Here is a 27,349-nt window from a genome sequence, read left to right on the forward strand (position 1 = left end):
AGGGAAAAACAGGTGTAATATGAGGGCATTTTTGGGACTTGGGAATTGTCCTGAATGACATTGCAATGACAGATAGAGGCCATTATAAATCTTGCCATAACCTACAGAATTGGGTGGGAGAGAGTGTAAGCTACAATGTAAACTTTAATCCATGCTTAGTGGCAATGCTCCAAAATGTGTCCATCAATTGCAATGAATGTACCACACTAATGAAGGATGTTGTTAATGTGGGAAAATGTGGGAGGTGTGGGGAGAGGGGCAAATGGGAATCCCCTATATTTTTTATGTGACATTTGTATAATCTAAGTATCTTTAAAAACACAAATAAAAGCAAACAAACAAACAAAAAAATCACTTGATCACTGCCCTCCAATCTCAGTTCCCTCCCCAGAGTAAATGCTTTTATTGCATTGGAGTATATCCTTCCAGAACTTTCTGTGATCCTACATACAGATCTTTGTACCTGGAGAACTGACGAGGAGTTTTATAAATTGCTCCATTCTGGAAACTCCTCAATAACACTAAAAAATTCTTTTCATGTCAGTTCATAAGGATCAATCTCATTCCTTTTCATCTACTCCCCTATCTGACAACAGAAGACTTCATTTCCAGATCTACCACTCTCATCCAACTGCAGGCTCACATATCTAACTGTATCCAGTTGTCTCAAAGCCATCTAAAACTCAACACAGCCACACCTGAACTCACGTCCTAGCCTTCAAACCCACTCCTATTCCAATGACCTGTATCACTATCCTCTGGTGGCCCAGAGCTATCTTTGACCCCTTCTCTATTTATCCCCTAGATGTATTTAGTCAACCAGTCCCACTGGTTCGATCTCCTAAATAGTTCTTAGATCCAGCCCTTCCTCTCCATCACCACTGCCCTGTCATGTTCAAGCCCTCAGACCCTTCCCTGGAAGAGCACAAACACCTTCCCTCATCCCAGTTCTCCTAGCTCCCAGGGCACTTACCGACTCCTCTGTTAGCTTCATCTCAGAACTCTGATGTCATATGTATATTCCGATTTGAGGCACAGACCATGTTCCAATCCTCTTGATATCTCCGGCACAGAAGCATCAAGAACATGGTTAGTGTCCTGCATGCTTGCTGAGTGAATGTTAGCATCTCTGTGACAGAAATGCTAGAGCAAACCACCAAGAAGCTGTGCTTAAGGTCCTCCACTTTTATAACCCTGGCTTTGGGAAAGAACAGAAATTAGGGTAAAGCAGGATCTCTGACTCCTTCATCTGAATGTGCAGTTGAGCTGACTAGCATTATCTAAATGTTAAAATCAACCCTCAGTTTCGCAATTTAGGAACATTACAAATAACAGGTTTTAAATTACTCCTTTTTCACTGTCTTCGTGTGGTGGTGATTGTTTGTCATCATCCCTTGCATTTTTCATATTAATCATATCTATAACATATTTATAACATAAGAAAATACAGCTGGTAGAAAAATATATATTATTTTTCTAACTTCACTGCATGCAATAAATTTTTTCGTTTTTCAACACATTGACTGAATGTTTATAAAAAGTATAAAGTACTTTTCATACTGTGATTGGTCCTCCTGATTGTAGGAAGCCCTGGGACTCTTCTGAAAAACAAAGATATTCATTACGTTTTGCTCAGATTTCTGTACCAATGACAACAGAAATATAGGAACAAAAATTAAACTGTCTCACAGGTAAAGCAAAAAAGGGGAAGGAGAACATGAATCTCTTTTTCTTGTTTTTGTGAAGCAGATGTGAGTCATCAGTCTGTTTTCTAGGTATTAAAGGATCTAGACATTTTTGAAGAAATCCAGAGATGTGACCATTTTCATTAGATAATGACAGTAAAGGTCATTTCTCTCCCTTTAGAAACAGGGGTGAATGCATTCAGGATTCACAATGTAGTGGGAACCAGAGAATGCAGCTTTGTTTGTTACCTGCATTTTCACCTTCAATTGGGTAATTATTTGTTCAAGGCCAAAACAAATGTTTCCCAAAGTTCCAGGGTTTTGGATACTGAGTAATCTCACTCAGGTGTGGGCAATGACACTGATATAATTTTGTGAATGTCAGGCCTTATTATCAAGCAAGCGTTTTGTTTTCAATCCATTTCACTCCTTTGTTTTTGTTCATTAATTCATTTATCTTTCCATCCAGCAGATATGCTCACCAGAGACAAAACATATCAATTTCCTGACACCATTTACTTCCGGTGGTTACCTTGAGTCTTGACTATTAGAAGCGTCCATAATGGGTCAAATCTTTTATAAACAGATTGTGTATTACGATCTTGCTGCAGCCATAGTGCAGCTCCATGTTAACTCTGCAGACCAAATCATTTGCATCTGGCATCCCTTTACCACCCCATGACATGCGGCTTTTCTGCATCAACTGCAATTGTTAAGAATGTCAATATGCAAGAAGGAATAGAAAACTGATACTGTTTTAAATAATCTGCAATTAAGAAAATTTTTCTTTGAGATACAGTGTACTGTATGTTTCAGATAATTCTAGAACAGAGTATAATAAAACTAGATGTATAATAAATGCTTTAAATCATTGGTAGGTGTACAAGTAGAAGTGAAGCACTTCCTGGACAAAGTAATGGTACTTTAACAGTTGCTTGCTTGTGTGTCACCACGCTGTGTTAAAATTTGCTTCCTTACCTTGCTCTTTGATACATAGTGTTCATCTTTCTGTCACTGTAACTATTATACTGACAAGTTTTCATCTTACTGCACAATCAAAATGGCATTGGTGGAATGAATTCCAGAGGCTGGGCTGGAACAGGGAGGTGGTCGTGCAGGCCTGGTGCCGGTCGTCTGGCCCGCACCTCTCCACTCATGCCCTATCTGTAAAATACATGCTATGCCATTAAATGCTTTTAAACTGAAAAAAAAAAAAAAAAAAAAAGTGACATCAGAGACCCAATTGTGAGCAAAACAGACATGATCCTTGTCCTCATGGAGGCAAGCAAGGGCAGTTAGCACTTAAAAAATTGGGCTCTTTTTAACTATTTGCCTAGATCCAGAAGTTAAATCACATCTTTCACCGGTGACTCATCCACCATCCAACAGACATTTATCCAGCACTGCTATGTTGGACCCATGCCAGTAGTACAGAGGTAAGGAAAATGTGGGCACTCTCCTGGCCATCGGGCAGCGCACAGTCAGTGGGGAAGATAGAACAATACACAACATAATACAATATGGAAATGCAGTGACCTGATCTATGGGCACACAGGGGGGGGTGTCCCTGAGCTGAGCCAACAGGATAAGTAGGAGTTGGTTCCTTCAATTTCTGGAGGGACAGGCCAGAGTTGAGGCAGACATAGGTCACTGGAAAGTGACAAAGAGAGCCCTGAGATGAAAGGAGAGAGGAAGGCAGAGCCTCATCCTAGATTGCCAAGTTTGCTTTGATGAATTTTATCTTGAAATCGATTGCATTTTGGATTCATCGAGCAGATGGGGGAGGTTGGATTTGATGGAGCAGAGGCATCAGTTAAGGGGCTGCTGCAGTCATCCAGCCATGATGAGGCCCTAACAGTGGAGGGGAATGGAGATGAGGACACAGATTTGATGGCTATTTGGAAGGCTGAATGGGCAGAGGGATGGAATGGTGTGCAGGTGAAGGACAGTGAAAAGCCAAGGAAGACACCCAGGTTTCTAGCATTGGTGACTGGAAGGAAGTTAGTGGCACCAACTAGACAGGAAATACAGGGAGGAGAGTGTTTTGGAATAGGGAGAAAAGTGCGGTTCATGTGGGACTTTAAGAATGCCTAGACATGGAGTTTTGAGAAGTCTGGGCTGAAGATGGGAATTTGGGAGTCTTTAGCACATAGATGCTCGCTGAATTGAGTGTGATGCCTTCAGTGAATACTGACAATACTATAAAAGACAGATTGCAAAACTCATCCCTGTGTTTACTCTGAGAATACTGATAACTGAGTAATTGAATATTTATGGTGTGTTTTCTATAAATTTGCCCTTAGAGAGACTTCTTCTAGGTATTAGGGATGATTAGGTTTCTTCTGATTTTTTTCTTTCCCAAAGTTCAAACACTTCTATTCTTATGATTATCAAATAGCTAATTAGAGTGTCCATTTCTTAAAATGTACAATTCAATGTTTTAAATATGTTCACAGAATATATTCAACCATTACCACCATCAGTTTTACATTTTCACCATTCCAAAGAGAAACCCCATACCTACTAGCAGCCACTCCATATTTTCTCCCAGCCCTGAACAACTGCTAATTTACTTCCTGTCTCTACAGATTTGCCTGTTCTGAACATTGCATTTAAATGAAATCATGCAAGATATGGTTGTAATGGCTTCTTTCACTAAGCATGTTTTCAAAGGTTCATTATGTTGTAGCATGTATCATTATTTCATTACTTTTTACTGTCAAATAATATTCCCAGGTATGGATATATCAGATTTTATTTATCCACTCATCAATTGATAGGTACTTTTATCTCATAGACTAGCACGTCTAACAGAAATATAATGTGAGTCACATTAGTAATTTTAAATATTCAAGTAGCCACATTTTTAAAATGTAAAAAGGAAGAGGTGAAAATAATTTTCATAATATACTCTTAACCCTATATATTCAAAATATTATTACTTTAACATGTAATAATAAAAATTGAGATATTTTACATTCTTTTTGGTACTAAGTCTTTGAAACATTATGTCTATTTTACATGTACAGCACATCTCAGCTTTAACTAGCCGCATTTCAGCTACTATAGTTGACAGCATGTTATAGACAATGTGAACTGTTTCGGGTAGCCTTCTTCACTATGGCTTTAAGAAGCTTAGGCCAAATTCACGATAAGTGATTTTTCCATTGCCATTCCTGGTACCAGATTGCTTCCCCACTTTGTTCTACCCTTTGTTTCATCTTTCTCACTCGTTCTTTTTCCCTACTTTTTCTCAATTTATGTTACTTTGTTATTCTTTATGCATCTTCTTTTGTAAATTGCTTTAAAGTTGGAAAACTCTGCTGAAGGCATTCAGAAGAGAACTGCTGACACACACACAAAAAAGATAAATATTCCTCTTAGGGCATTCAGCTAGTGAACTTATTCGAGTAGTTGAATTTAAACCTATTTTCTTAGATACTGCTGCCAATCCTCTACCTCTCTCTCTCTCTGGTCCCTTCACCCCAACACTCAACCTCAGCAAACTGTTCTCTGCAGACATCATTTCTAGACACTTAGTAAATAAAAAAACAGTAATGAGTATGACTGCTTGCAACTGGTAGATATAGGCACCAGGAAACAGACCAGAATATTACTTGGAATTAATTTATCTATAAAACATTCAGTAAATTGAAAAAGAAAAAAACCCACATTATTCTATGACCTCTCCTAAATTGCAGGATAGAGAAAGGAAGCAAGACAAATTACCCTAAATACATTTTCACTAAATGCTTTGTACTTTTCCATCTAGCTGCATTTACATGTGCTGTGCCCCATCTCCACAATGCCCTTTTCCCTCTCCTGCCTCCCTATGTCTCAAGACCCAGTTCAAAGGTCTCTCCAGTGAAGCTTCCTCAATCCCTGCTCCCTAATGCTTTATGTCTTTCTTATTGCATGCCTCACACTAATCTATCTATGCCCTGGACCAGGCTGTGATCACCAGCTCTTGGGCAGGAACAGGTTACCTTCCTTTCTGTATTTTCACACTTAGCATAGAAGCTGGCCTGTTGGTGGTGGTCTTTGCACACCAATGCTCCTAGCAACCCAAGTGTCTGTGAACAGATGAATGGATAAACAGAATGTGGTACATACAGAATATCATTCAGTTGTAAAAAGGAATGAAATCCTCATGCATGCAACAACATGGATGAACCCTGAAGACGTCATGTTGAGTGAAATAAGCCAGACAAAAGGGGAAATATCATATGATCTTACTGATATGAAAGAATTAGAATAAGCAAAGTCATAGAATCAGAAAGTAGAATACAGGTTACTAAGAGCCAGGGTGAGGGTAGGGAATGGGGACCTAATGCTTAAATTGTAGAGTTTCTATCTGGGGTGATGCTGGTGAAGTTACACAACATTGTGAAAGAAATTAACAGCAACAAATTACCTGTTTGAACGTTGCTTAAAGGGGACATTTTAGATTGTATATGTTATTGGAAGGAAAAATTTAAAAAGAAACCATAGGACTGTACAACACAGTCAGTGAACCCTAATATAAAGTATAGTCTAATTCATAGTACAAATATAATATTCTCTCATTAGTTGTAACAAATGCACCACACTAATGCAAGGTGTTAATAATGGGGGGGGGAGGTGTAATATGGGAACTCTGTATGGTTTTTCTGTAAACTTACAACTACTCTAATTTTTTTAAAAGAAGATGTTTGTTGATGAGTAAAGGAAGGGTAAGTGACAGAGCTCATTGCATGCCAAGCATGTGTATCTTCATACGTGCATCTCATATACTTTTCACAGCCCTCTGAGGTTGTCTTCTCTGTTTAATAAAGAAGCTGAAAGTTAGAAGAGGGGTTAAATGCTTCAGCCAAGGCCACACATCAAGTTAGTGACAGAACTGGAAAATACCATTTGAGTTTGAAAAAAAAAGTTTTCTTTTTATAACAACCTTAAGAACTGAAGAAATGAATTCGCTTCGAATTGGACAGAGTAAGGAATAGGTCTTTTCTGACAGGAGTAGTTGTTGTTACCTTTTAGTTAAGGTAGAAATCACTGTCATAGACAAATATTTGCATATATTTGTCTATCACTGTTTTGAGTAAATGTGGGGGGATCACACAAGACATCAGGATTCACCAAACGAGAAGAGAAAACTAACAATGCATTAGGTTTGTGTATAATTAAAATAATTTTGCATTAAGAACTTAAAAAATACTGTTTGGAATTCTATGACTGCCCGTCATTCAAAGTCAAAATATATCCCCCCAAATCACCGCTTGTTAAAGCAACACATTTAATCTCAAAATTGAAGAGCTTTGCTGAAACTTTTTAAGGCCCAGAATCATTAGGCCATTAATATCAGGCCATGATATCAAGTATAATTTTCAAAGATCAGATACTAAGCAGGTAAACCAATTTATGGCCAACAGCTGGTGTGTTTTTTAAGTAAACTGCTATATACTTATGAAAGGTCAATAGAAAATGAACTCCTGAATTTGCACATTGAGTCATTAATAATGAAACAGTTCTACATTTCAGATTCCTCATCTTTTTTTTTTTTTAACATCAAAGACCTCTATTCCAAGTGCTATTATGTCTTCTCATTTGAATATTTTTGCCAAGAATATTTTCTTTTTAAATGGGAAAGAAAGCTGTCATGGAATAAATGGAAAGGCTGAAAAATGCACAGCTGCAGGATTGCCTCCACCAGCACGCTCTGTATACACTGGAACATTAGAAACAGAATATTTAAAAGCTGAGAGCTTTCGTATCAGGTTTTATTTAGCTTCCACTCAACTAATTACAGTTCACCTTGGAAAATTCTACAAAAATTTAAAAGACAACTAGTTGTTTGGTTTAAACCTAGATACTGGATTTCTAGTAAAAAAATTCTACATCTCATTAGCATTTAGTGCTTTCTCATAAAATGGAACAGACTTGCTTTTCTATTGAGGAAATGTGGGATATGACACTATTTTGTAATTTTTGGTTAAAAAATGCCATATCATTCTAAAAAAACCCTGTTTCTTCCTGCTCTCCTCTTTTTCTTTTTCTTTTTTTTCCTGCATATCCTTCTTCCATTGGGAACATGAAGTGGAAAAATAGAAAGAGGTAAAAATAGTTTTTGGGGGTGAATTCTCATATGTTGTCACCCGGCACTGGCAGGTGCATTGTTTGACTAATCAGCCTAAATCAGTTTTTGTGTAAACCTGGTTTGAAGAGGTTACTGAGGGCAGGTTTGAGGGCCAAGGGCAGTGTTCTTCACCTTGGCTCCCTCCAGAGGGGTTATTTCACCCTTTAGGGCCCTCCCACAGAGGTAATACCCTAACAAATCACTGTTCACACTTATTACCATGCATATCTATCTTAAGAACCTGATGAGCAGATATAAGGATTACAAATTATGGGGAACTAGATCTTCCTAAGCAGAGTGGAGTAATCATACCTATAGATAGTTCCTTTTATTTTTTATAATCTTTTCAGTTTTTTATAATTATAGGGCCAGGAAAATATAGACAGGAGATCATAGGCTCATACTAAAATAAATTTGAACTTCCTGCATCCAGAAGTAATTGGGAAATGTAGTCACTTATATAATTCATATTTGTAAAGATCAAGAGAATGCTAAACTTTAGCAAATAAAATAATAGGGAAATAAATTTGGAATTTCCTGATATATCTTCAGAAATGGGGCAACAGATGTTGGTTTTAACAATATGCTTACAACTGAAATAACAGTATTAGAGAGGAAAGTTTAGCTTAACGTAAAAACTTACTTTGCTCTATTAGAAATACAGTAAAAATTGAATATGATAGATTTTCCCTAGTGCAAATCACCGTCTGAGATTTGGAGTCTCCTGGGCTCTAGGAAGTTACATTAACTTAATGTAACATAGAAGTTACATTAAACTTGCTTTCAATGAGGAATAGAGTCTCCTTCTCCTTATTTGTGCCAAGCAATGCACTAAACTGAAACGGTTTAAAACTTTTAAAACCAGTATCCATGAGCCATGTGCCAGGCACTTGGTTAGATACTTTACTTTATTAGGTCATTTGATCTTCACAATAGCTGCTTTATTAAAGATGAGGAAATCAGTACACAGATTGGTTGAATGGTTATCTTGCTGGGATTTGAATGGAAGTACTTTAACTTCCAAGGTTGTCCTCCTTCCATGATGCTGATTAACAGCTCTTTAAAATTCTTTTTATCAAAGAAAAAGCCTTTGGTAACGGAGAAAATGAAACATATTTTAGTTTACAAAAAACAAACAGTTTTCAAGGCACAAAAACTCCACATATTATTGGGATAATGAAGGAAAAATATTTTTGTACAACTCATCTTGGAAGCTTAAGTAATGCACCCTGTATATATATATTTAACATGTAGAAAGGATGCCATTTCAGAAAAAATTAGATTCCACTGAAATGCAAAGAAGGTACAAATCAGCCAACAATCATCCTGTCCCAGTTTTAATTGAAAAGGGAGTAGTTGGTTCCTCTTAGACGGCTTAGCAGACAGGCTTAGCAACCCTGTCCAACATTCTAAAGCCAGGCCTCCCATGTTTACTAAGCAATGTGCTGTGGTGGATTAAAGCATAGATTGTGAGGTCAGATAGACTGGAGTTTAAAGTGCTGACTAGCTGTGTGCCCTCCTTCAATCTCTCCAAGCCTTTGCTTCCTGAGAAAAGGAATATGTACCTTGTGAAGGTTAGAGGTAACCTATCAAAAGTGTATGGCTTTGTAGATGTTCAAAAACCAGTATTATTATTGTTGTTACCCTGATCACCCGGATGCTAAGGAGACAGTCTGTATCACTGATGTGATAATTCCATGTCTGGACTGATTGCATCCAAATGAAACTTTAAATACCAACTTCATCTAATATACTGGTAGGCACTATGGGGAAACAAGATGGATAAACATCAAGTCTCTGTTTTGCTTCTTTTTATAAAGTAGAGAGTTTGGAATCAGTTTGCTTTGGTGGGAGAAAAGGCTCACATAAACCACAGAAATGCAGGTCTTGAATGCCAGGAGGCAGAGTTCATTCTTAATTTGGTAGGCAAAGTTCTGCGAGCAGAAGAGTGACAAAAAAATCAGACTTTAAATTTAGGAAACTGAAACCTGGCTAACGATAGAAGAACATGAACTTTGGAGTGATTTTTCAAAGACAGGAAGAACTGAGTTGTTTCATCTCCATTCTCTCTTCAAGTCTGTAGCAGTTTGATATGGTTCATGAATTCCAAAAATAGATATTGCATTATGTTTGTAAACTGGTCTATTACTGGGCATAATTAAATTATGATTAAGGCTTTGATTGGGCCGTGTCAGTAGGGTGTTGTGTCCCTGCTCCTTGGTGGGTGAACTCAGATAAAAGACATGGCAAAGGAAAAAGTTAAAGAATTTTGATCTGAACTTTTGAGCTGGGGTCTGGGAAATAAACACACAGAAGAAAACACAGAGGAATAGAGACAGCTCCTTAGAGACAGCAGAAGCCCCAGGGAGAGAGACAGAGCCAGTTGCCTGATAGTCTACAGCTGGCTTGTGGAGAGAGGCAAAGCCTAGAGAGCCTCATAATCTACAGCTGACCTTTTGGAGAAAACAGAGGAGCTGAGCCTGGAGAGAAATGAACCCCAGGAAGAGAGGAACCCAGGAAGCCTGAACTCTTGCAGATGTTGGCAGCCATCTTGCTCCAACACGTGGCAAAAGACTTTGGTGAGGGAAATAACTTATGCTTTATGGCCTGGGAACTGTAAGCTTTTATCCCACATAAATGCCCTTTATAAAAGCCAACTGATTTCTGGTATTTTACATCAGCACCCCTTTGGCTGACTAATACAAGGTTCTTTATATCCAAGGAAGCAGCTGGCTGAGGCTGAAGGTATTTTGTGTTGATGTGGAGCAGGGAGAAGCTGACTGACATGCTCGAGTACAAGCCACCAACCACTCAGTGACAAGAGACTACCCAACTAAGGCATACAAAGCTTCCTTGGATCCAGGTCTTATCAGAGCGCTCAAAGAGGAAAGAAAAATAGTTCTCATTAAACCCCAGATACTCAGCCTTTCCTGCCAAAAAAGAGTATCTAGTAATCCAAACTAGCATTTTGATGAAATAGCTCATTAAAAGCCTATGCCTAGTAACAGTTTAGTAAGGCGTTGTAACTCCAATTACTTTTTTTAAATGATGTCCTATTTAGAATGTTATGTCATTAGTATTTTCAGGATTTATTTTAATCGTTAATCTTTAACATACAGGATAGGAAACGAAAATAGCATTTCTATTGAATAACGTGTCAGTAATTTGGAAAGATTTCCTGTGACTAAGTTAAAAGCATCTTATTAATGTATTATATAACTTCCATTTAGAGAAGCTACATATTCTTCAGTGATTATAATAAACTCTGGGGATGTGATTCAGTAAATAAGCAGAGGAAAAAATACATAAGCATGCAAGCAATGGATGTAAGGTTACTTATCACAGTGTCTGACACACATAAGTGCCCCAAATAGTATGTGTTATTATTTTGAAATTCATTTAAATAGTTTATTCTCCAATTTATATTGGCCAAATTAGCTCATATTTTGAACATAAAACTATGTTAAAATAATCTGTTTAAGTGTATTCTAAGCCAGTAGAGATGAATCATCTAAGTTCAGTAAATCAAAGAAAAACTCATCTACAGGACATTTACAATGATGCTGGGGTTTGACTCATTAGCTTCAATTACATTTATAATACTGTATTTATTAAGGGATGGGGATTACAGAAAGTACATTCATCTATTTTTGGAAAGTTTTCAGCATCAAGGTTAAAAAACGTTTCTTTGTAAGCTTGTTAAAATAACTAGAAACTAGAAAACTCTAATTACTAGCTAAAGCTTGAGTAATCAAGGATTGACTAGAAGGTTTCTTTCATAACTTTTGGTTCTTCAAAATTTATCTTAAGTTTCGCTGTTGTTTTTTTTTTTTGATTGGTGCTAGGTAGGGAGTGGGAAAGAAGGACACATTTTAAAGTAGAATGTTTTGGAGCTCCCTAAGGTTCTAAAATAAAACAATGCTGATAGTTCTTAATTTTCTTAAATATCTTTGTGAGTGTGTGTGTATTTTAAAAGAGATATAACCATAGGTTACAAAGTCTATTTAAATAAAAATTGATACAATTGAAACATTCAACATTAACTATTAAAAGGAGGACTTCTGTTGAGACCGAATTAGAAAGAGTGGTTAACAGGCTTCATTGACATAATTTGCATAAATTTTCTAATTGAACAAACTGGAGAGAAATCATCTTCAGAGGTTTCTTGCCCATTTTACACAGGTGGTTTTGCTTGGATGACAGCAAATCGGTCATTTGATTCCATCAAACCACGCAAGGTACTATGCTAATTAGTGAAAAGAAAAACAATTAACAAAGAGAAAAAAAAAGGTGGGGTGTTTTAGTTGATCAACTCATCTGACTCCCAAATAGACCACAATAAAGTTGTAGCTGAAGCAGATATTACAAATTCAATCTTAAAGATTTTTCAATATTTACCACATTTTTACAATCTTGTAATTTGCATCCACTGACACAATTTATTATTCATAAGGACTCAAAAGAACAGAGACAAAGGCCACATCAAGCTACTACATAGGGTACAACTGCCATTTTAAAGAGGAATGGAGGCTTTCCAGGGATGACATACCTTCTGTGGCAGACATCAGTGAACTCACCAGCATTTCCAGCTCTCTCCCCTCCAGACACATGGCAAGGCTGCCCTTCCCTGCCTCCTAGAAACTAGGAGTGGCTACGTGACTGGCTCTGGACACTGGTTGTGGGCAGTCGTGACATGTGCAACTGCTAGCTGGAGCTAGTATGAGACTCTTCCCCTGGCCCCTGCTATGGTGACTACCCATGTTGCAGATGGTAGAGGCTCCATCAGCAGGGTCCCTGGATGACGATTATAGTTGCAGTCATCCTGCCACCCTGGGATGGACATGGAGCAGGAGTGAAAAAATAACTTACATTATGTTAAGTCACTGAAGTTGAGAGTTGTTATCATTGCATTGTCAAGCTTGTCCTACTAGACCTTCTTGCTTGGAAAAGAGTCCAGGTACTAAAACGAAATGTGCTGGAAGGCACAGTAAAATTTATTTGTCTTTATGATTTACATGGAGTAATTAAACACACAAAAGAACAAACATTGTCAAAATGGCCCTATGTAGCTTAGGAAATAACTGGTCCCAGTTTAATCATACAAATGTTCATTAAGCTTAGAAATGAGCTTCTTTTTAATGGTTTTAATCTTTTTTTTTTTTTTCCAGTCCCCAAGGCTTGCACAGTTGAGTAAAAATGTTTTTGCTATTTTGTTATCATCAGGCACATGATGTTTACCAATTTCCCAGGAAATAAACGAAAATCAACACAAAATCCTGTGACAATAGAGCACATTTCTATAGAACCAAATGTGAGAAGCTTATTACAAATTTGATAGCTTTTAGACCTACACATGAAACATGAAACAATATTAATAAGTTACATTTATCTTCAGTTTAATTTCTTTTTAAGTAATTACCACACTTTTTTGTGTATGCAAGGATTCCACTGAATTCTTTGGCTTTGAACATTATAGCTCTGTTTAACCTAAATAAATATAGTTCTATTTGTACCAAACATCCAAAAAAATTAGATAAAATTTCAAAAGGTAAAAATGTAATTATTGCTTCAGTATAAAAACTGTCTGGCCCAGTTGGGTGCTATTGCTATTACTGCTTTGCTTCTACTGGAAAACTATCCTGGAAGTCAAGGACTGTACTCCATAGTTCCCTGGTCCAAGTATAAAGTGGTTATACAGCTATTAAACGTCACCTTCTTTCACCAAAGCTATCCTGATCTTGCCCTTAAAAAAGAAAACAAAGTGAAATAGCATAAATAAATAAGTTTATCTAAGGGGATAAAATAAATAGACTACTATATAGGAATAAAGAGTAAGAGAAAGCCTTTGGTGCTGTACAATTAAACCACAGCTTTGGATTTTCAAGGTCTCTGGATACAGCCTTCATTTGATAATCCAGTTTCATTGCTGGTATGCAGCTGACAGATAAAGAGAAGAATACATTTCTGCTGTTTTCATCATTTCATTTAAAAAATGAAAGCACTGTGGATAAAGCTGTAAATTCTGCCTTTTATGAATTCACCTGGGTATGTACCATTGGTTTCTGACCTTTGCCCCATTGTACAGCCCAAATCTTAGGGATTAAAAACAAAACAAAACATGATATTTCTTCAATTCATAGTGGTTTCTTGGTCTCCAGAATAGCTATATATTTTTAAAAAGGAAGAAATTAAACTCAAAAATTTTGCTGTCTTCTTTTCTTTGCATCCATTGCATCCAGAATGGGCTGTCTTTTTGCAGTGTATCTCTGACGGAGCTCTTCTATTTCTCGTTCCATCATGGGGTCCAATGCTTTTAACCGCATCTGTAGTTCTTCTAAACTTAGATTTTTTAACTGGAGATAGGGTAAAAAAGAAAATATTAATGTAGTGGAATTATTATCTAGTAAGTCTAGTAAGTTTTACCATGACAATTTCTGTAAACTCTTTACATCATCTTTGAAATATGGTTCAAAAGTTTTATACAGGAATTCTTTCATTGAAGAATCCAGAAGCCAAATCTTGCAAGAACCTCAAGTGACTTGTGACATAACAATCAGAAACTTTGCTTTTAAAAAAATGCAAATGAGAAAAAGCTGAAGACCCGTACATTCAAAAAAGACGGAAAGACAAACCCACCACAGCAAACCAGCTTTCAGGGTATGTTCTGGATACATTCACTCTAACCTTTTACAATCTTGCCACTATGGAGAGCTCCAATAATCATGAACACATGCAGTCATCATCCAAGAATTTGACAAGATTGAATGCAGGTTACGTTAACCGTCCTATCCTGCATTTTACTAAATGGTTAAATTTTAAGCCCTCTGTTAACCAGAAAATTCAATTAACCAGAATATTTTTACCCCCAAACATTTAGATAAATTAGGGTTCTTAATTTTTGATGTAAGATCGACCATACCTGATACAAACAAGCTTTTGTAAGGTCTAATGTGGGTTGGGTCAATTTGAAAATGAAATGCCTGTCAAATTTTCATTGTATACATTAGAGTTAACCCCCCAACTGATCATTTTAGCTTCTGCAGACAGTAATAGCATATCCCTTCCTGTTTTTCTGTATGATGGTAGGAGAGAGGCCTCAAGTCATGTGTTCGCTATGGCACCCTAAGCTGCATTTTATTTATTTGTCTGGTAAAACAGCAAGACATGGATTATTTCATGAGAAACATATTTTAGGGATTATCACCTCAGGGCTTATGGGATGCCCTGAAATAAATAAATACACATATACACATTCTGGGCTTTTATTTTATTTACATTAAAATATTAAATTCTGCTTCCTTTATAAAATTTAGCATTAAACCAATGGTGGTATGCACCTGGTTTTAAAAAGTTATGAAATCACAATGATCTACAGGATGTTTTAATATAGTCAGCATCTTGGAAGGTCCTGTAGGGAAAAGCAAAGCAGTACTAACCTATCTTCTTGCCATTACATTTATAAATTAGTGGACCATTGACCATGAGGTGCAGCAGTGCTCAGAGATATATTCACCAAGTGCAATGAATGTCTCATGATGATGGAGAAAGTTATTATGGGGGGAGGAGTGTGAGGGGGGTGGGGGGTATATGGGGACCTCATTTTTTTTAATGTAACATTAAAAAATTAAATAAAGACAAAAAAATAATAAATAAAATGCCTTACAATTTGAAAAAAAAAATTAGTTGGAAGGGTAACATTAACAATTACAAACATTTAAGACTGATGCAAGAATCTACATAATTAAGTCCTGTATTGTGTGGTACAGATTATACTGGGAGGTTCTTTCTTTTTTTTAAAGAGGTACCAGGGATTGAAACTGAGATCTTGTACATGCTAAGCAGGCTGTCAACCACTGAGTGTGTATATCTGCTTCCCTATAGTGAGAAGTTCTACACTCAAGTTCATGAATAAGCATCTCATGTGCAAAATTCTGCCTGTACATGTTCGTGTTCTCCTGGGGAGAGAGTCTGTTATTTTTGTTGTGTTTTTTTAAACAGATTCTCCAAGAAAAGGAAAGGAGTCTCTATATAAATTCAATGCGGATGCAGGGAGAGAAGAGATTCCCTTCAGGAGGTAGGGGCTCTGCTTCCAGAGAGGAGGGTACCTCAGAGCAGTGAGTAGGGCACCCCAAGGAGGAGGCCCCTGCATGTTAAGGAAGAAGGACTAACACCAGAGACCTAAAGGCTCAGAGGAGGACTCTGTGGTGGGGGTGCAGGAAATAAGGCTGGAGAGGCCTGAAGGAGCCCCAAAAGCCAGGCAAAGCAAGTTTGGACTTCAGTGTGGCATGATCAACTCCAGAGCAGGAAAATTATATGCCAAGGTAATCCAGAACTTGGTTTTAAAATGATAAAATATGCATCTTATTTCTTAAGATGGTAACTGTCTTTAGAATTACTTTCTGAGCCAAGCCAGAAACACTCTCATCACTTTACAATCACATCTGAATTTTAACCCAAAATAGCATTTCTCAGCTTGGTCATCCACTTTACTCACCACACCTGGCCCTAAGTGACTTCTGCTTCCAAAAATCAAATCCACTGTCAACAGAAAAGAATTTGTCACCACTGAGCATACTGAAAAGAATGAATCACAGACTCTGAGGGAAATTCAAAAGATACCAGAAATATTTTGAGGAATGGCAGGAAAGAGAACACAGATTTCTACCACTCACTCTGGTGTGTAAGAAATTCTGGTATGTATAAAATCTGCCCTGCTATTTTTTAGTCATATATCACCAAAAGAAATTAGCCTATTATACTATACTATCATATATGTTTACATGTAATACATAGGCTCATATTATACACATTAGTCTTTCTTCACTAATTTTTAAAAAAAGATTTATTTATTTCTCGCCCTCCCTGCCCCCCCCGACCCGGTTGTCTGTGTCTATTTGCTGCGTCATCTTCTTTGTCCACTTCTGTTGTCAGCGGCATGAGAATCTGTTTCTTTTTGGTGTGTCATCTTGTTGTGTCAGCTCTCCGTGTGTGCGGCGCCATTCCTGGGCAGGCTGCACTTTCTTTCACACTGGGTGGCTCTCCTTACAGGGCGCACTCCATGTGCATGGGGCTCCCCTACACGTGGGACACCCCTGCGTGGCAGGGCACTCCTTGCACGCATCAGTACTGCGTGTGAGCCAGCTCTACACGGGTCGAGGCCTGGGGTTTGAACCGCGAACCTCCCATGTGGTAGATGGGTGCCCTAACCACTGGGCCAAGTCTGCTTCCCTCTTCACTAATATTTAGTCCAAGTATTAATCATGCATCTGTTATTTGCTCACTACTGTTCAGATCACTGAGGGGATAAGAATAAACTAACAAGGAACCTCAAAAATTTTCTGAATTGTATAAACAGGGGCTGATGGATTAGAAGGGCCAATGGAGCCCATACAGAGCACCATTCACTTTCCTGAAAACGACCTGCCCAGCCAGTCTACAAAGGATCCAATTCCACTTCTGCATTGTCATGACATCTTCTCTATTTCAACCCATGTTAATCACTTCCATCTCTGAATTTCTATGTAACAGCCATAATTTTAAAAATGTAATTTGGCACCTGGTTATATAATAATGTATTATCTTATAGTTGATTTTTTTGGCATGAATTTCATGCTCTCATTTCAGATATTCAAAAAAAATGTTTAGACTTTAGAGACTACATACATGCCTAAAAACTATTCAACTATACAGCTAAACAGCATGGCATGAAGGTAGGTATTTAGATGGGAATACAGAAGGTGAGGAGAAATAATATCAAACAAAGCAAACAATTATCATTACTTTAAAATTTTTACATTAAGATATTCCTGTAAATATCTTTTACCACCTTATCTGGGGCAAATTGCCAACAGTTCATAAATATTATATTACAGTAACAAACTAAATTCAGGGAAAAAAGCTACTTAGAAGAAAATTTTCCTCCTCTGACAGACCTTTATATTTTCAATATGTAAAATCTGTAAAAGGTCTGTGAATGTTGAGGGACAATTATTTGGTATCATAAGGGAATTAGGTGTTCCACATAAGTGATTTCATGAAGTATCTAAATCATAGTTCTTTAAAGGGATAAAACCATTTCAACCATTTTGAGTGGAAAATACTTAAAAATATTTCACAGAATATGCTGCTTTCTAAAGCAGATAGACCTAAACCAACCTTTCCTTGGTGATGAGTCATCATAAATTTCTATTACTGATCTGTGCTGCATATCAATTTTGTTTCTTCTTTTTAACTTTTTAATCTTAATTTAAGGGGAAGCTGTCAGCTCCTTTCCATGGCTTTCATTGGGCAAATACCCGTCTACCTCTATTAGAGGTTTGCTAATCTGTTGGGAATCACGAAAGAAATTAATCTTTTAAGGCATTGAGTTAAAAATAAATATGTTTTGAGTGAAGGCCTAAGGCTGTTTTTTTTTTTTTAAAGATTTATTTTATTTATTTTCCTCCCTGTCCCCCACTTTTTCTGCTCTCTGTATCCATTCACTGTGTGTTCTTCTGCGTCCACTTGCATTCTTGTCAGCAGCACCGGGAATCTGTGTCTCTTTGTTGCATCATCTTGCTCTGTCAGCTCTCCATGTGTGCGGCGCCATTCCTGAGCAGGCTGCGCTTTTTTCATGCGGGGTAGCTCTCCTTACAGGGTGCACTCCTTGTGCGTGGGGCACCCCTATGCAGGGGATACGCCTGCATGGCACAGCACTCCTTGCGTGCAGCAGCACTGCATGTGGGCCAGCTCACCACATGGGTCAGGAAGCCCTGGGTATCGAACCCTGGACCCTCCATATGGTAGGCAGATGCTCTAAGGGTTGAGCCATGTCTGCTTCCCCTTAAGGCTGTTTTAAGAGCACATTTAAGTGTATGGCTTTAGTGCTGAAGCCTATTATACCTATTCCTATTGCTTATATATTAATTTATTGAAGTATATCACTCATACATAAACATACATAAACAATAACTGTATAATAATAGTTGTGAACTTATAAAACAAACACATATAACATCGTACAGGACTCTCATAACTCACCCTACCACCAATAACTTGCATTGCTGTTAAACCTTTTTAACTAACAATTATTGAGCATTGTCAAAATATTACTACTAAACAAAGTATTTCCCCCCAACCAATCCTATTATCTTTATATCACTTATAAATGAACATACATAAACAATTAAGTATAATAAAAGCTGTGACCTTACAAAGCAAACATGCATAATATCATACAGGGGTCCCTCCACCAATACCTTGCATTGTCATGAGATGTTTGTTACAAATTATGAAAGAATATTATCAAAATCTTACTACTAATCATAGTCCTTATTTTACATTTGGTGTGTTTTCCCCAAACCCACCCTATTATTTTTAAAATATATTTTTTATGACAGAAGTTGTAAACTTATAAAACAATGATGCACATGTGCAGAATTTCCAAACAACACCCCTCCATCAGTATACCACAATGTGGTGTGTCATTTGTTACAGATGAAATAATATCATCTGATTGTTACCATGTCCATAGTGTACATTTGGTTCACATTTTCCATACTGCCTCAGTATCAACACAGTACATCTTTCACATAGATGCAAGAATATTATATTACTACTACTAATCACAGTCCATAAGTCATTCCAGCTGTATTTTTCCCATGCTTCTCCACATTTCACATTCCCAACACCCTGCAGTACTGATATATATTTGCTCTAGGTAACAAAGGACACTCTTGCATCTGTACCATCAACCACAATTCTCATTCACCTCTTGGTTTACCGTGCTATTCAGTTCCTAGATTTATTCTCTAGCAGTCTTTCAATTGGCATTTACATAACTAGACTACTATTTTCAGTCACATCCCCATTTATAAACTAGCTGTTACTCCTACTGTGTGTTACCATCCACTCTATACATTTCCATGCTTTTACAGTAAAGCTAATTAAAACTTCTACATACATTAAACATCAGTAGTCCACTCAGTCCTCCTCTTATCTCCTTTAAGAATCCACCACATACCACAAGGTCTTGAAGATACTTTCCAATAATTTCTTCTAGAAGTTTTATGGTACTTGCTTTTATTTTTAGTTTTTTGATCCATTTTGAGTTAATTTTGGATAAGATGTGAGATAGGGGGCCTCCTTCCTTCTTTTGGCTACAGATATCCAATTCTTTCAGCACCATTTGTTGAATGGATTGTTCTGCCTGAGCTGTGTGAGTTTGACAGGTTAGTCAAGAATCACTTGACCATACCTGTGAGGGTCTGTTTTTGAACCATAAATTTGGTCCCATTTGTCTATGTGTCTGTCTTTATGCCACTACCATGCTGTTTTTACCACTATAGGTAGGTATTATGATTTAAAGTCTGGAGATGAGGGTTCACTTTTCCTTTTTATGATGATTCTGGCTATTCAGGACCCCTTACCCTTCCAAATAAATTTAATAATCGTGTTTTCAATTTTTTCTTTAATGCTGGTGGAATTTTTATCAGGATTACATTGAATGTGTATATCAATTTGAGTAGAATTGACATCTTAATGATATTTAGTCTTCCAACCCATGAGCATGGAATATTCTTCCAGTTATTTAGGGCTTTTTAAAAATTTGTTTTAACATTGAGGTGCAGTTTTCTGAATACAAGTGCCTTACATCAGTGGTTAAGTTTATTCCTATTTGAGTTTTATCTGTCATATTTTATTTTCACCACTCTTTTGACACTTTCAGTTACTTTTATTGATATAATCTTCATTTCTAGACTCTCTTCCAGGCCTGTCTCTCCTGTCTTTTCTTTTCAGGCTCTAGCAGATCCTTTAGTATTTCCTGAAAATCTGTTCTCTTGCTTAGAAATTCTCTCAGTTTCTGTTTACCTGTGAATATTCTAATTTTGCCCTCATTTTTGAAAGACAGTCTTGCTGGATATAAAATTCTTGGCTGGAAGTTTTTCTCATAGTATCTTAAATATATCAGACCACTGCCTTCTTGCCTCCATGGCTTCTGGTGAAAAATTCAGTACTTAATCTTATTGGGTATCCCTTATACATTATGCATTGCTTTTCTCTTGCTGCTCTCAGAATTCTCTCTTTGTCTTTGGCCTTTGATATTCTGATGAATATGTGTCTTGGAGTTGGTTTATTTGGATTTTTTTGGATGTGAGTACGTTGTGCTTCTTGGACAGGGATCTATGTCCTTCAATAGGATTGGGAAATTTTCTACCATTATTTCTTCAAATATTCCTTCTGTCCCTTTTCCCGTCTCTTCTGCTGGAACACCCATTACACATGTTTGCATGCCTTTTGCTGTCATTTAGTTCCCTGAGACCTTGTTCAATTTTTTCCATTCTTTTCTTCATCTCTTCTTTTGTATGTTCAGAGGTCATTTCTTCAAGCTCACCAATCCTTTCTTCTGCCTCCTCAAATCTGCTATTATATGATTCCAATGTTTTTAAAATTTCATTTATTGCACCTTTCTTTCCCATAAGATCTGCCATTTTTCTATGTATGCTTTCAAATTCTTCTTTGTGCTCATCCTTTGTCTTCATAATATCCTTAACCCTTTAGCCATCTCACTGAATTTAAGGAGATTTGTTTGAACATCTATGATTAGTTGTCTCAACTCCTTTATGTCATCTGGAGGTTTATCTTGTTCCTTTAACTGGGCCATAGCTTCTTGTTTCTTGGTGTGGATTATAATCTTTTGTTGGTGTCTTTTCATCTGGTTTACTAGAGTATTTTTTCTGGGTGCAGTTTTTCTCTTTAGTTTAGGGCTTCCTATCCTTTCTCCCTTGCTGGTTGTGCAGTAGGAGCCAAGCATGTAGTTGGTGCTATAAGCTGTGGAGGCTCAAGCTGCCCTCATTGTGCCAGGGACCAATGAAGCTTCTTCCAACTTTCTCCTTTGCCAGGGGTAGGGACAGAGTCACAGCTATGTGGAATAATCCAAGTGCAGGCCTAGACTGTAGTTGCCCAGAGAGACTGATGAAACTTCACATCCCCTTCTCCCCTGCCTGGGGTAGGGATGAAGCTGCAGCTGTGGGCAGCAATCTATGCAGTGCGGGTCCAAGATGACTGCAGTTGCCCTGGTAGACTTCTGATTTTCAGTCTATGGCAGCCAAAGTTACCTGCAGTTATCTGTATGGGCTGGTGCAGGGCTCCTCAGGCTCCTCCCCGCCAGAGGAGGCTAGGCTAGGCTAGGGCTGCAGGCTGATCTGCATGAAAGAAACTCGTTCCTGACGACACTGAGAGTTTCAGTCAGCCCGGCTTCCCCTCAGGCTGGGGGCGGAGTCAAAATAGCAGCTACTGGCCTCTTTCTGACTTGGGTTGGTTCATACCCCAGCTGTTCCCAGGGTTATATCTTAGCCACCCAAGTCTACCAATCAGTAGCTGAAATTGGCAGCCAACCCTCTCCTCCTGTTTCTGGGAAATGGAACTTCCAATTCCAGCCACAAAATAGCTCCTGGGGTGGCTTATGCTGCCAGAGTAGGATAGTCACCAGCCTCTGCAGCTCGACTGGTAATTTCCCAGAGAGGCTGGTGTAGGTCCCCGCAGCTTCCTCCCTGCTGGAGGTGGCACTGGGGCCTAGGCTAGAGCTGCAATATGATCTGGATGGAAAGAAGCCGGTCCCCACCAGCACTGGGATTTTCAGTCTGCCCCGCTTCCCCTCGTGCCAGGTGCAGAATTAAGATGGCGGCTCTCGGACTCTTTCTGACTTGGACAGGCTCTAACTTTAGCTGTTCTCAGAATTATACTGCAGCCCGCTGAATTTACTAATCAGTAGCTGAAACCGGTGCTCAACGGTCTCTTCCTCCCCCATTTTTGGGAAGTGGAGCTTTCAATTCCAGCGGCAGAACAGCTCCCGAGGCAGCTTGTGCCTCCAGTGGAGGATGGGCACCGGCCTCTGGTGCGTGGAGCACTCTATTTAGGAGTGTTCTCTGCAGATGGGCAGTCTTCTCCTTCTATTCCTTCAAAGATGTGGCAGGATGCTCTTTTGGTCTCCTGGAGCCCCCAGACAGGTGCTTCAGCTAGCTCCAGAGAGCTCTGGGTGTTTGCTAACTGCCCTGTAGCAGGAGCTGACTCTAGGAGCTCCTTACTCTGCTGCCATCTTGCTGGTTCTCCCCTATTGCTCATATTTTTAAAAAAAATCCAATTTCAAATTTGTGGCTTTGTAAGGTTGGGATTAGGACCTCTGCCTAAACTACATATATAGCTATTTTTCAGGTGGGCTGCTGGAGAACTACAGAGAATAATACTATGTATTCATTTATTAAAATATTTATTGAGAATGTCTATGGACCAAGCACTATAAATACAGGGATGAATAAAACACTCTTGTCCATCGCAAAGAGTTTATAGGTCCAAGCACTGCTGTCAGTGAAGGATGAATATTCTGAAAAAAAGAGGAGTAGGAGAGAGGAGAGGGAAACAGCAAGAGCAGAAACATACAAGGTACCCAAATGTATGGCATCTTTGGATATGCCTGTCGGACTGCACAAAGGGTCCAGTGGGGTGGAGGGTCAGGAGATGAGGCAGAAAAGAGGAGGTCATGGTGAAATTGCTAAGGGCCTTGAGTATGTTGCTACAAACTTTCTGTTGGCAAGAAAGAAATCCTAGACAATTTTGAATATAAATGGTAACATGATCAGCTATGAGCTTTAGGAAAGTAACTGAAAGCAAGTTTGAAAATGGATTGCCTTGGGGGGAAAATGAGGCGGGGGAAACCCCTCAGTGAGAAGTATGGGGCTTGAACCAGGACAATGGAACAGCAACTGAGGAGACGGGGAAGTTAAGAGATCTGAAAGTAGAACTGATAGGGCTTCCTTAGCTGACTAATTATGAAGGGTCAGGAAGACAAGAGGGTTAAGGATTATTCTGGTTTCAGGTTTAGGTGATGAGTAGATATTTGATACCATTAAGGAAGGTAGTTAATGAAATTAGTTTTAGTCTTGTTCAGTTTAAGATATAAGCAAGACATCAAGATCAAGATATCAGATATTGATATCTTGTGGTAATTTGGGGTACTGGAGCTCAGGAGAGAGTACCAAACTAAAGATACAGATTTAGGGAACCATGAGCAAATAGGCTTTAAGTGGAGCCTTTGATGGATAAGGTCATACAGGGAAAGGCGGCTTTCTTTCTGATCTTACAATCCATTATGGTATTCAACAGAAAAAATTCCTAAACCTTTGCATTTGTGGTTAGAGGTTCTACTCATTTTGTTAATAAAATAATATCAGTAGGTTTCTAAATATCTATAGATTATGGTATTGTATAAACAAAAAGTGAGTGAGGTTAACTGGTAGTATTTTTTATTTTTTACACAGTTAATATGATTTATAGGCATAAATTTCTGGATAGGTGTTGATTTTTGATAAAGTTCTAATAATATATATTTAGCTTTCAGTGTTTTGGTAGCTATCAAACCTCCCACAGGCATGAAAATGGTTTGGGGAGAGAAACATGGCAGAGGCGGCTCTTCTAAATCTCTTGGAAAACAGTACTGCTGCTCAATGGTTTAGTAGCAAAAAGGATTCATAAACCAGATAAAGTTTTATGGAGGCTCACAGTGAGAAAAAAGGCCCTACAATATCATACAATCTATTACCAACCATTTAACATGCTAGTCTAAATTAAAAGTCTTTGTGCTAATAAAGATAATATCAGAAAGAAAAATTGAGCTTCCTGAATTAGTGACGTGTCCTTCATTGCAATCATGTATATTGGTTTCCTGAAAATCTATATAAGGAAAGGAAATCACTTCCAAATCGTTATGTTTACGGATCAACAGAGTTTGTGGTAAATCAACTTGAATTCACATATTTTTAATACAGAAAAGAAATGTTACTTATGAACCATTTTTCTACCATATAAGAAACACCAAAGAGATATATCACCATGGGTATATGTTCCAGGTTATTAATTCCAAATGTAATATGGAGGTAAACTAGGAGTTGGAGTATCCTTTCTTTGATCTACATCTGTCAGAGTTTGTTGTTTGGTAAGTCAAATCAGTAAACAGAAGAATTTTAGAATAATTTAGAATACATTTTAGAATATACTGAATTTAGAATACACTGGAAACAAATGAAGGAAAATGAATAACTCATCTGGAAATGGCTACTATGTTTTAGGCTAATGCTATTTAATAAAATTTAGTTTTGAATGTAACGATAAACTATAACTTGCACAACTAACAATGGTTAAAAAATCTTCAAGCTTAACAATGTCAAAGAAGATTGTAGTTTTAAAATCTTTACAAACATTAAGGACACATACTTGATTAAGTGAATAAATGAACTGATGTGTAGTAAGAATGAATGCAAAGACAGTGGAACACAACTTTGAAAATATATAGTCAAAGTAAGAGATGAATTTCAGAACAGTATAGCTGTATCAACTGAGACTTTTCCCCCTATTTACAAGAAATGTCACATTTCCCATGACAAACATCAGGGTGTGCATGACATATTAATAAAGGTAGAAAATAAAAATCAATTTCCATAAAAGATTTAAATTGAGATAAGGTGAAATTAGTTGTACAGACCTGAAAAAACAGGTTCTGAAATCTACAATTGTTTTAAAACAAAACAAAACAAAACATTGTGTGACTAAATTAAGCTATTTGTTTAACAGAAGCAAAAACTATAAAGTCGGGTTATAAGTTAAGCCTTTCTGGAATCTTAGCATCTTAGTGCAAAAAAGAACCTTAGAATATATGACAAGGGTTTGATTTCCATGTTATATAAAAAGATCACACAACTTAATGACAAAACAATAAGCAACCCAGTTTATAAATGGGCAAAAGACTTCAGAAAAGACATTTTTCTGAAGAGGAAATATGAATAGCCAAAAGGCACATGAAAAGATGCTCAAGGGCGAGCTGTATCCCACTCCGAGAGGAGGCGACCCGGAGGAAGGCACATGCTTACAGCTGGTGGGCCAGGCATGTGAAGCGATACAGGACAACCTAGTAATAATCATCATTAATCAAGATGTAATCAGCATGTGAGCCCACAACCTTTAAAAATGAACCACCCGAAGAGAAAGACTTTGGAAACCCAGGCCTCAGAGGAGTTCGCACAACAACTTTATTTCGAGCTGTGAATCCAGAGCTTTTCATTAAACCTAACAAACCTGTAATGGCTTTTGGATTGATAACCCTTTCACTTTGTGTGGCTTATATTGGTTATCTACATGCAACACAAGAGAATAAAAAGAACCTCTATGAAGCTATTGATAGTGAGGGACACAGTTACATGAGGAGGAAAACATTTAAGTGGAACTAATAGTACTGGTTATTGAAGATGCAGCTTTAATAAGGGCTTGGAAATCTTCAAATGAGACTTCATGAGTGCACAGTATCATGCTTCTTGTTATAGAATATATTACTGAGGAAAGAGACAGCATTTCCAACCAGACCACTGTATTAAATTTTGTCCTTTCAAAGCTGTAGCCGTTATCTCATTCTTTTTCCAGAGTAAGAGTTTCTCAGTATTTTTCTTTTATTAAATTCTCTTGCAAAAATGCCATGAGAATGAACTTTTTTTCTCAAATAATAAAGTGCTGTATAAGAAAAGTAAAAAAAAAATATATATCACTAGCTATTAGGGAACTGCAGATCAAAACTACAATGAGATATTTCACACCATACAGAATACCAATATTAAAATAACAGAAAACTACGGGTGCTGGAGAGGATGTGGAGAAATAGGAACACTCCTTCACTGTTGGTGGGAATGGAGAATGGTGCAGCCTCTGTGGAAGGTTCTTCAGAAAGTGAAATCTACAACTGCTATATGATCTGACAATCTTGCTACTAGAATATATTTGGAAGCTAGGATGTGAACAGTTCTTTGTACACTGATGTTCACAGAGGCCTTGTTTACAATTGCCAAAAGAGGAACCTTGTGGACATTATGTTAAGTGAAATAAGTCAGATACAAAAGGACAAATAATGTATGGTCTTACTGAAATGAATTAAATATGCTGAGTAGATTTATGGAGTGTAGGCTGGTGGGAGATGGAATGTGGATTGAGAATGGGGAGTTGATGCTGGATGTATGTACAATGTTTAATAAGGTCCACTGTAAATATGTGGTAAATGGATAGAGTTGATGGTAGCATATAATAATGAGTATAACAAACACTGCTGATTTGTGATTTGAGGATGTGATGTGGTTGTGGCTGAAATAAGTAGTCTAGGGAGGCTAATGGCAATTGGAGGACAGTTGGAATATTGGGAATGACTAACAGTGATTTTGGTGGTAGCTGAGGATTGTGGTTAATATAAATACAGGGATGTTCTTCTAACACAAAATGTTAAGAATGTGGTGATACCTGGGAAAAACATAACTAATTTAACATACTATAGTTAACAACAATATTGTAATATTTTTGTAGCAAAAGCAAAGAAGGTGTTACATTAATGTTAAAGTTAAAAAAAAAAGAATATGGGGTTTGGTTTTGTGAGAGATGAAGATGATTAAGCATTTTTTTCTTTTTCATTTTCTTCATTAACAATGAATCCTTGATTACGTCATTTATCTAGTATGTATTCATCTCTGTATCGTTCTGAACA

The 27,349-nt window shown here is 37.6% G+C and overlaps 1 protein-coding gene and 2 long non-coding RNA genes across 5 annotated transcripts in view; 1 reads left to right on the top strand and 2 right to left on the bottom strand.

Annotated features, from left to right (window-relative positions):
• Positions 1-566: 566 nt before the first annotated feature.
• On the bottom strand, positions 567-2,808 carry LOC131273290 (uncharacterized). The gene is made up of 3 exons (XR_009180474.2): positions 2,664-2,808; positions 1,552-1,601; positions 567-1,198 (listed from the first exon to the last, which is right to left on the bottom strand). It is a non-coding gene; the product is annotated as an uncharacterized lncRNA (long non-coding RNA).
• Positions 2,809-2,958: 150 nt separating this feature from the next.
• Positions 2,959-27,349, top strand: part of LOC131273291 (uncharacterized) — a 74,962-nt gene continuing 50,571 nt past the window's right edge. For both annotated transcript variants that reach the window (XR_009180475.1, XR_009180476.1), the window contains exon 1: positions 2,959-3,121. This is a non-coding gene — a long non-coding RNA (uncharacterized lncRNA). The remainder of the gene's footprint in view (positions 3,122-27,349) is intronic.
• Positions 12,774-27,349, bottom strand: part of STK3 (serine/threonine kinase 3) — a 296,968-nt gene continuing 282,392 nt past the window's right edge. For both annotated transcript variants that reach the window (XM_058275773.2, XM_058275772.2), the window contains one exon: positions 12,774-14,153. In XM_058275773.2, coding sequence (XP_058131756.1) covers positions 13,995-14,153 — 159 coding nt within the window. In that variant the 3' untranslated portion in view covers positions 12,774-13,994. The remainder of the gene's footprint in view (positions 14,154-27,349) is intronic.

This window comes from Dasypus novemcinctus, chromosome 14 (assembly GCF_030445035.2).
Source record: "Dasypus novemcinctus isolate mDasNov1 chromosome 14, mDasNov1.1.hap2, whole genome shotgun sequence".
NCBI classification, from domain to species: domain Eukaryota; kingdom Metazoa; phylum Chordata; class Mammalia; order Cingulata; family Dasypodidae; genus Dasypus; species Dasypus novemcinctus.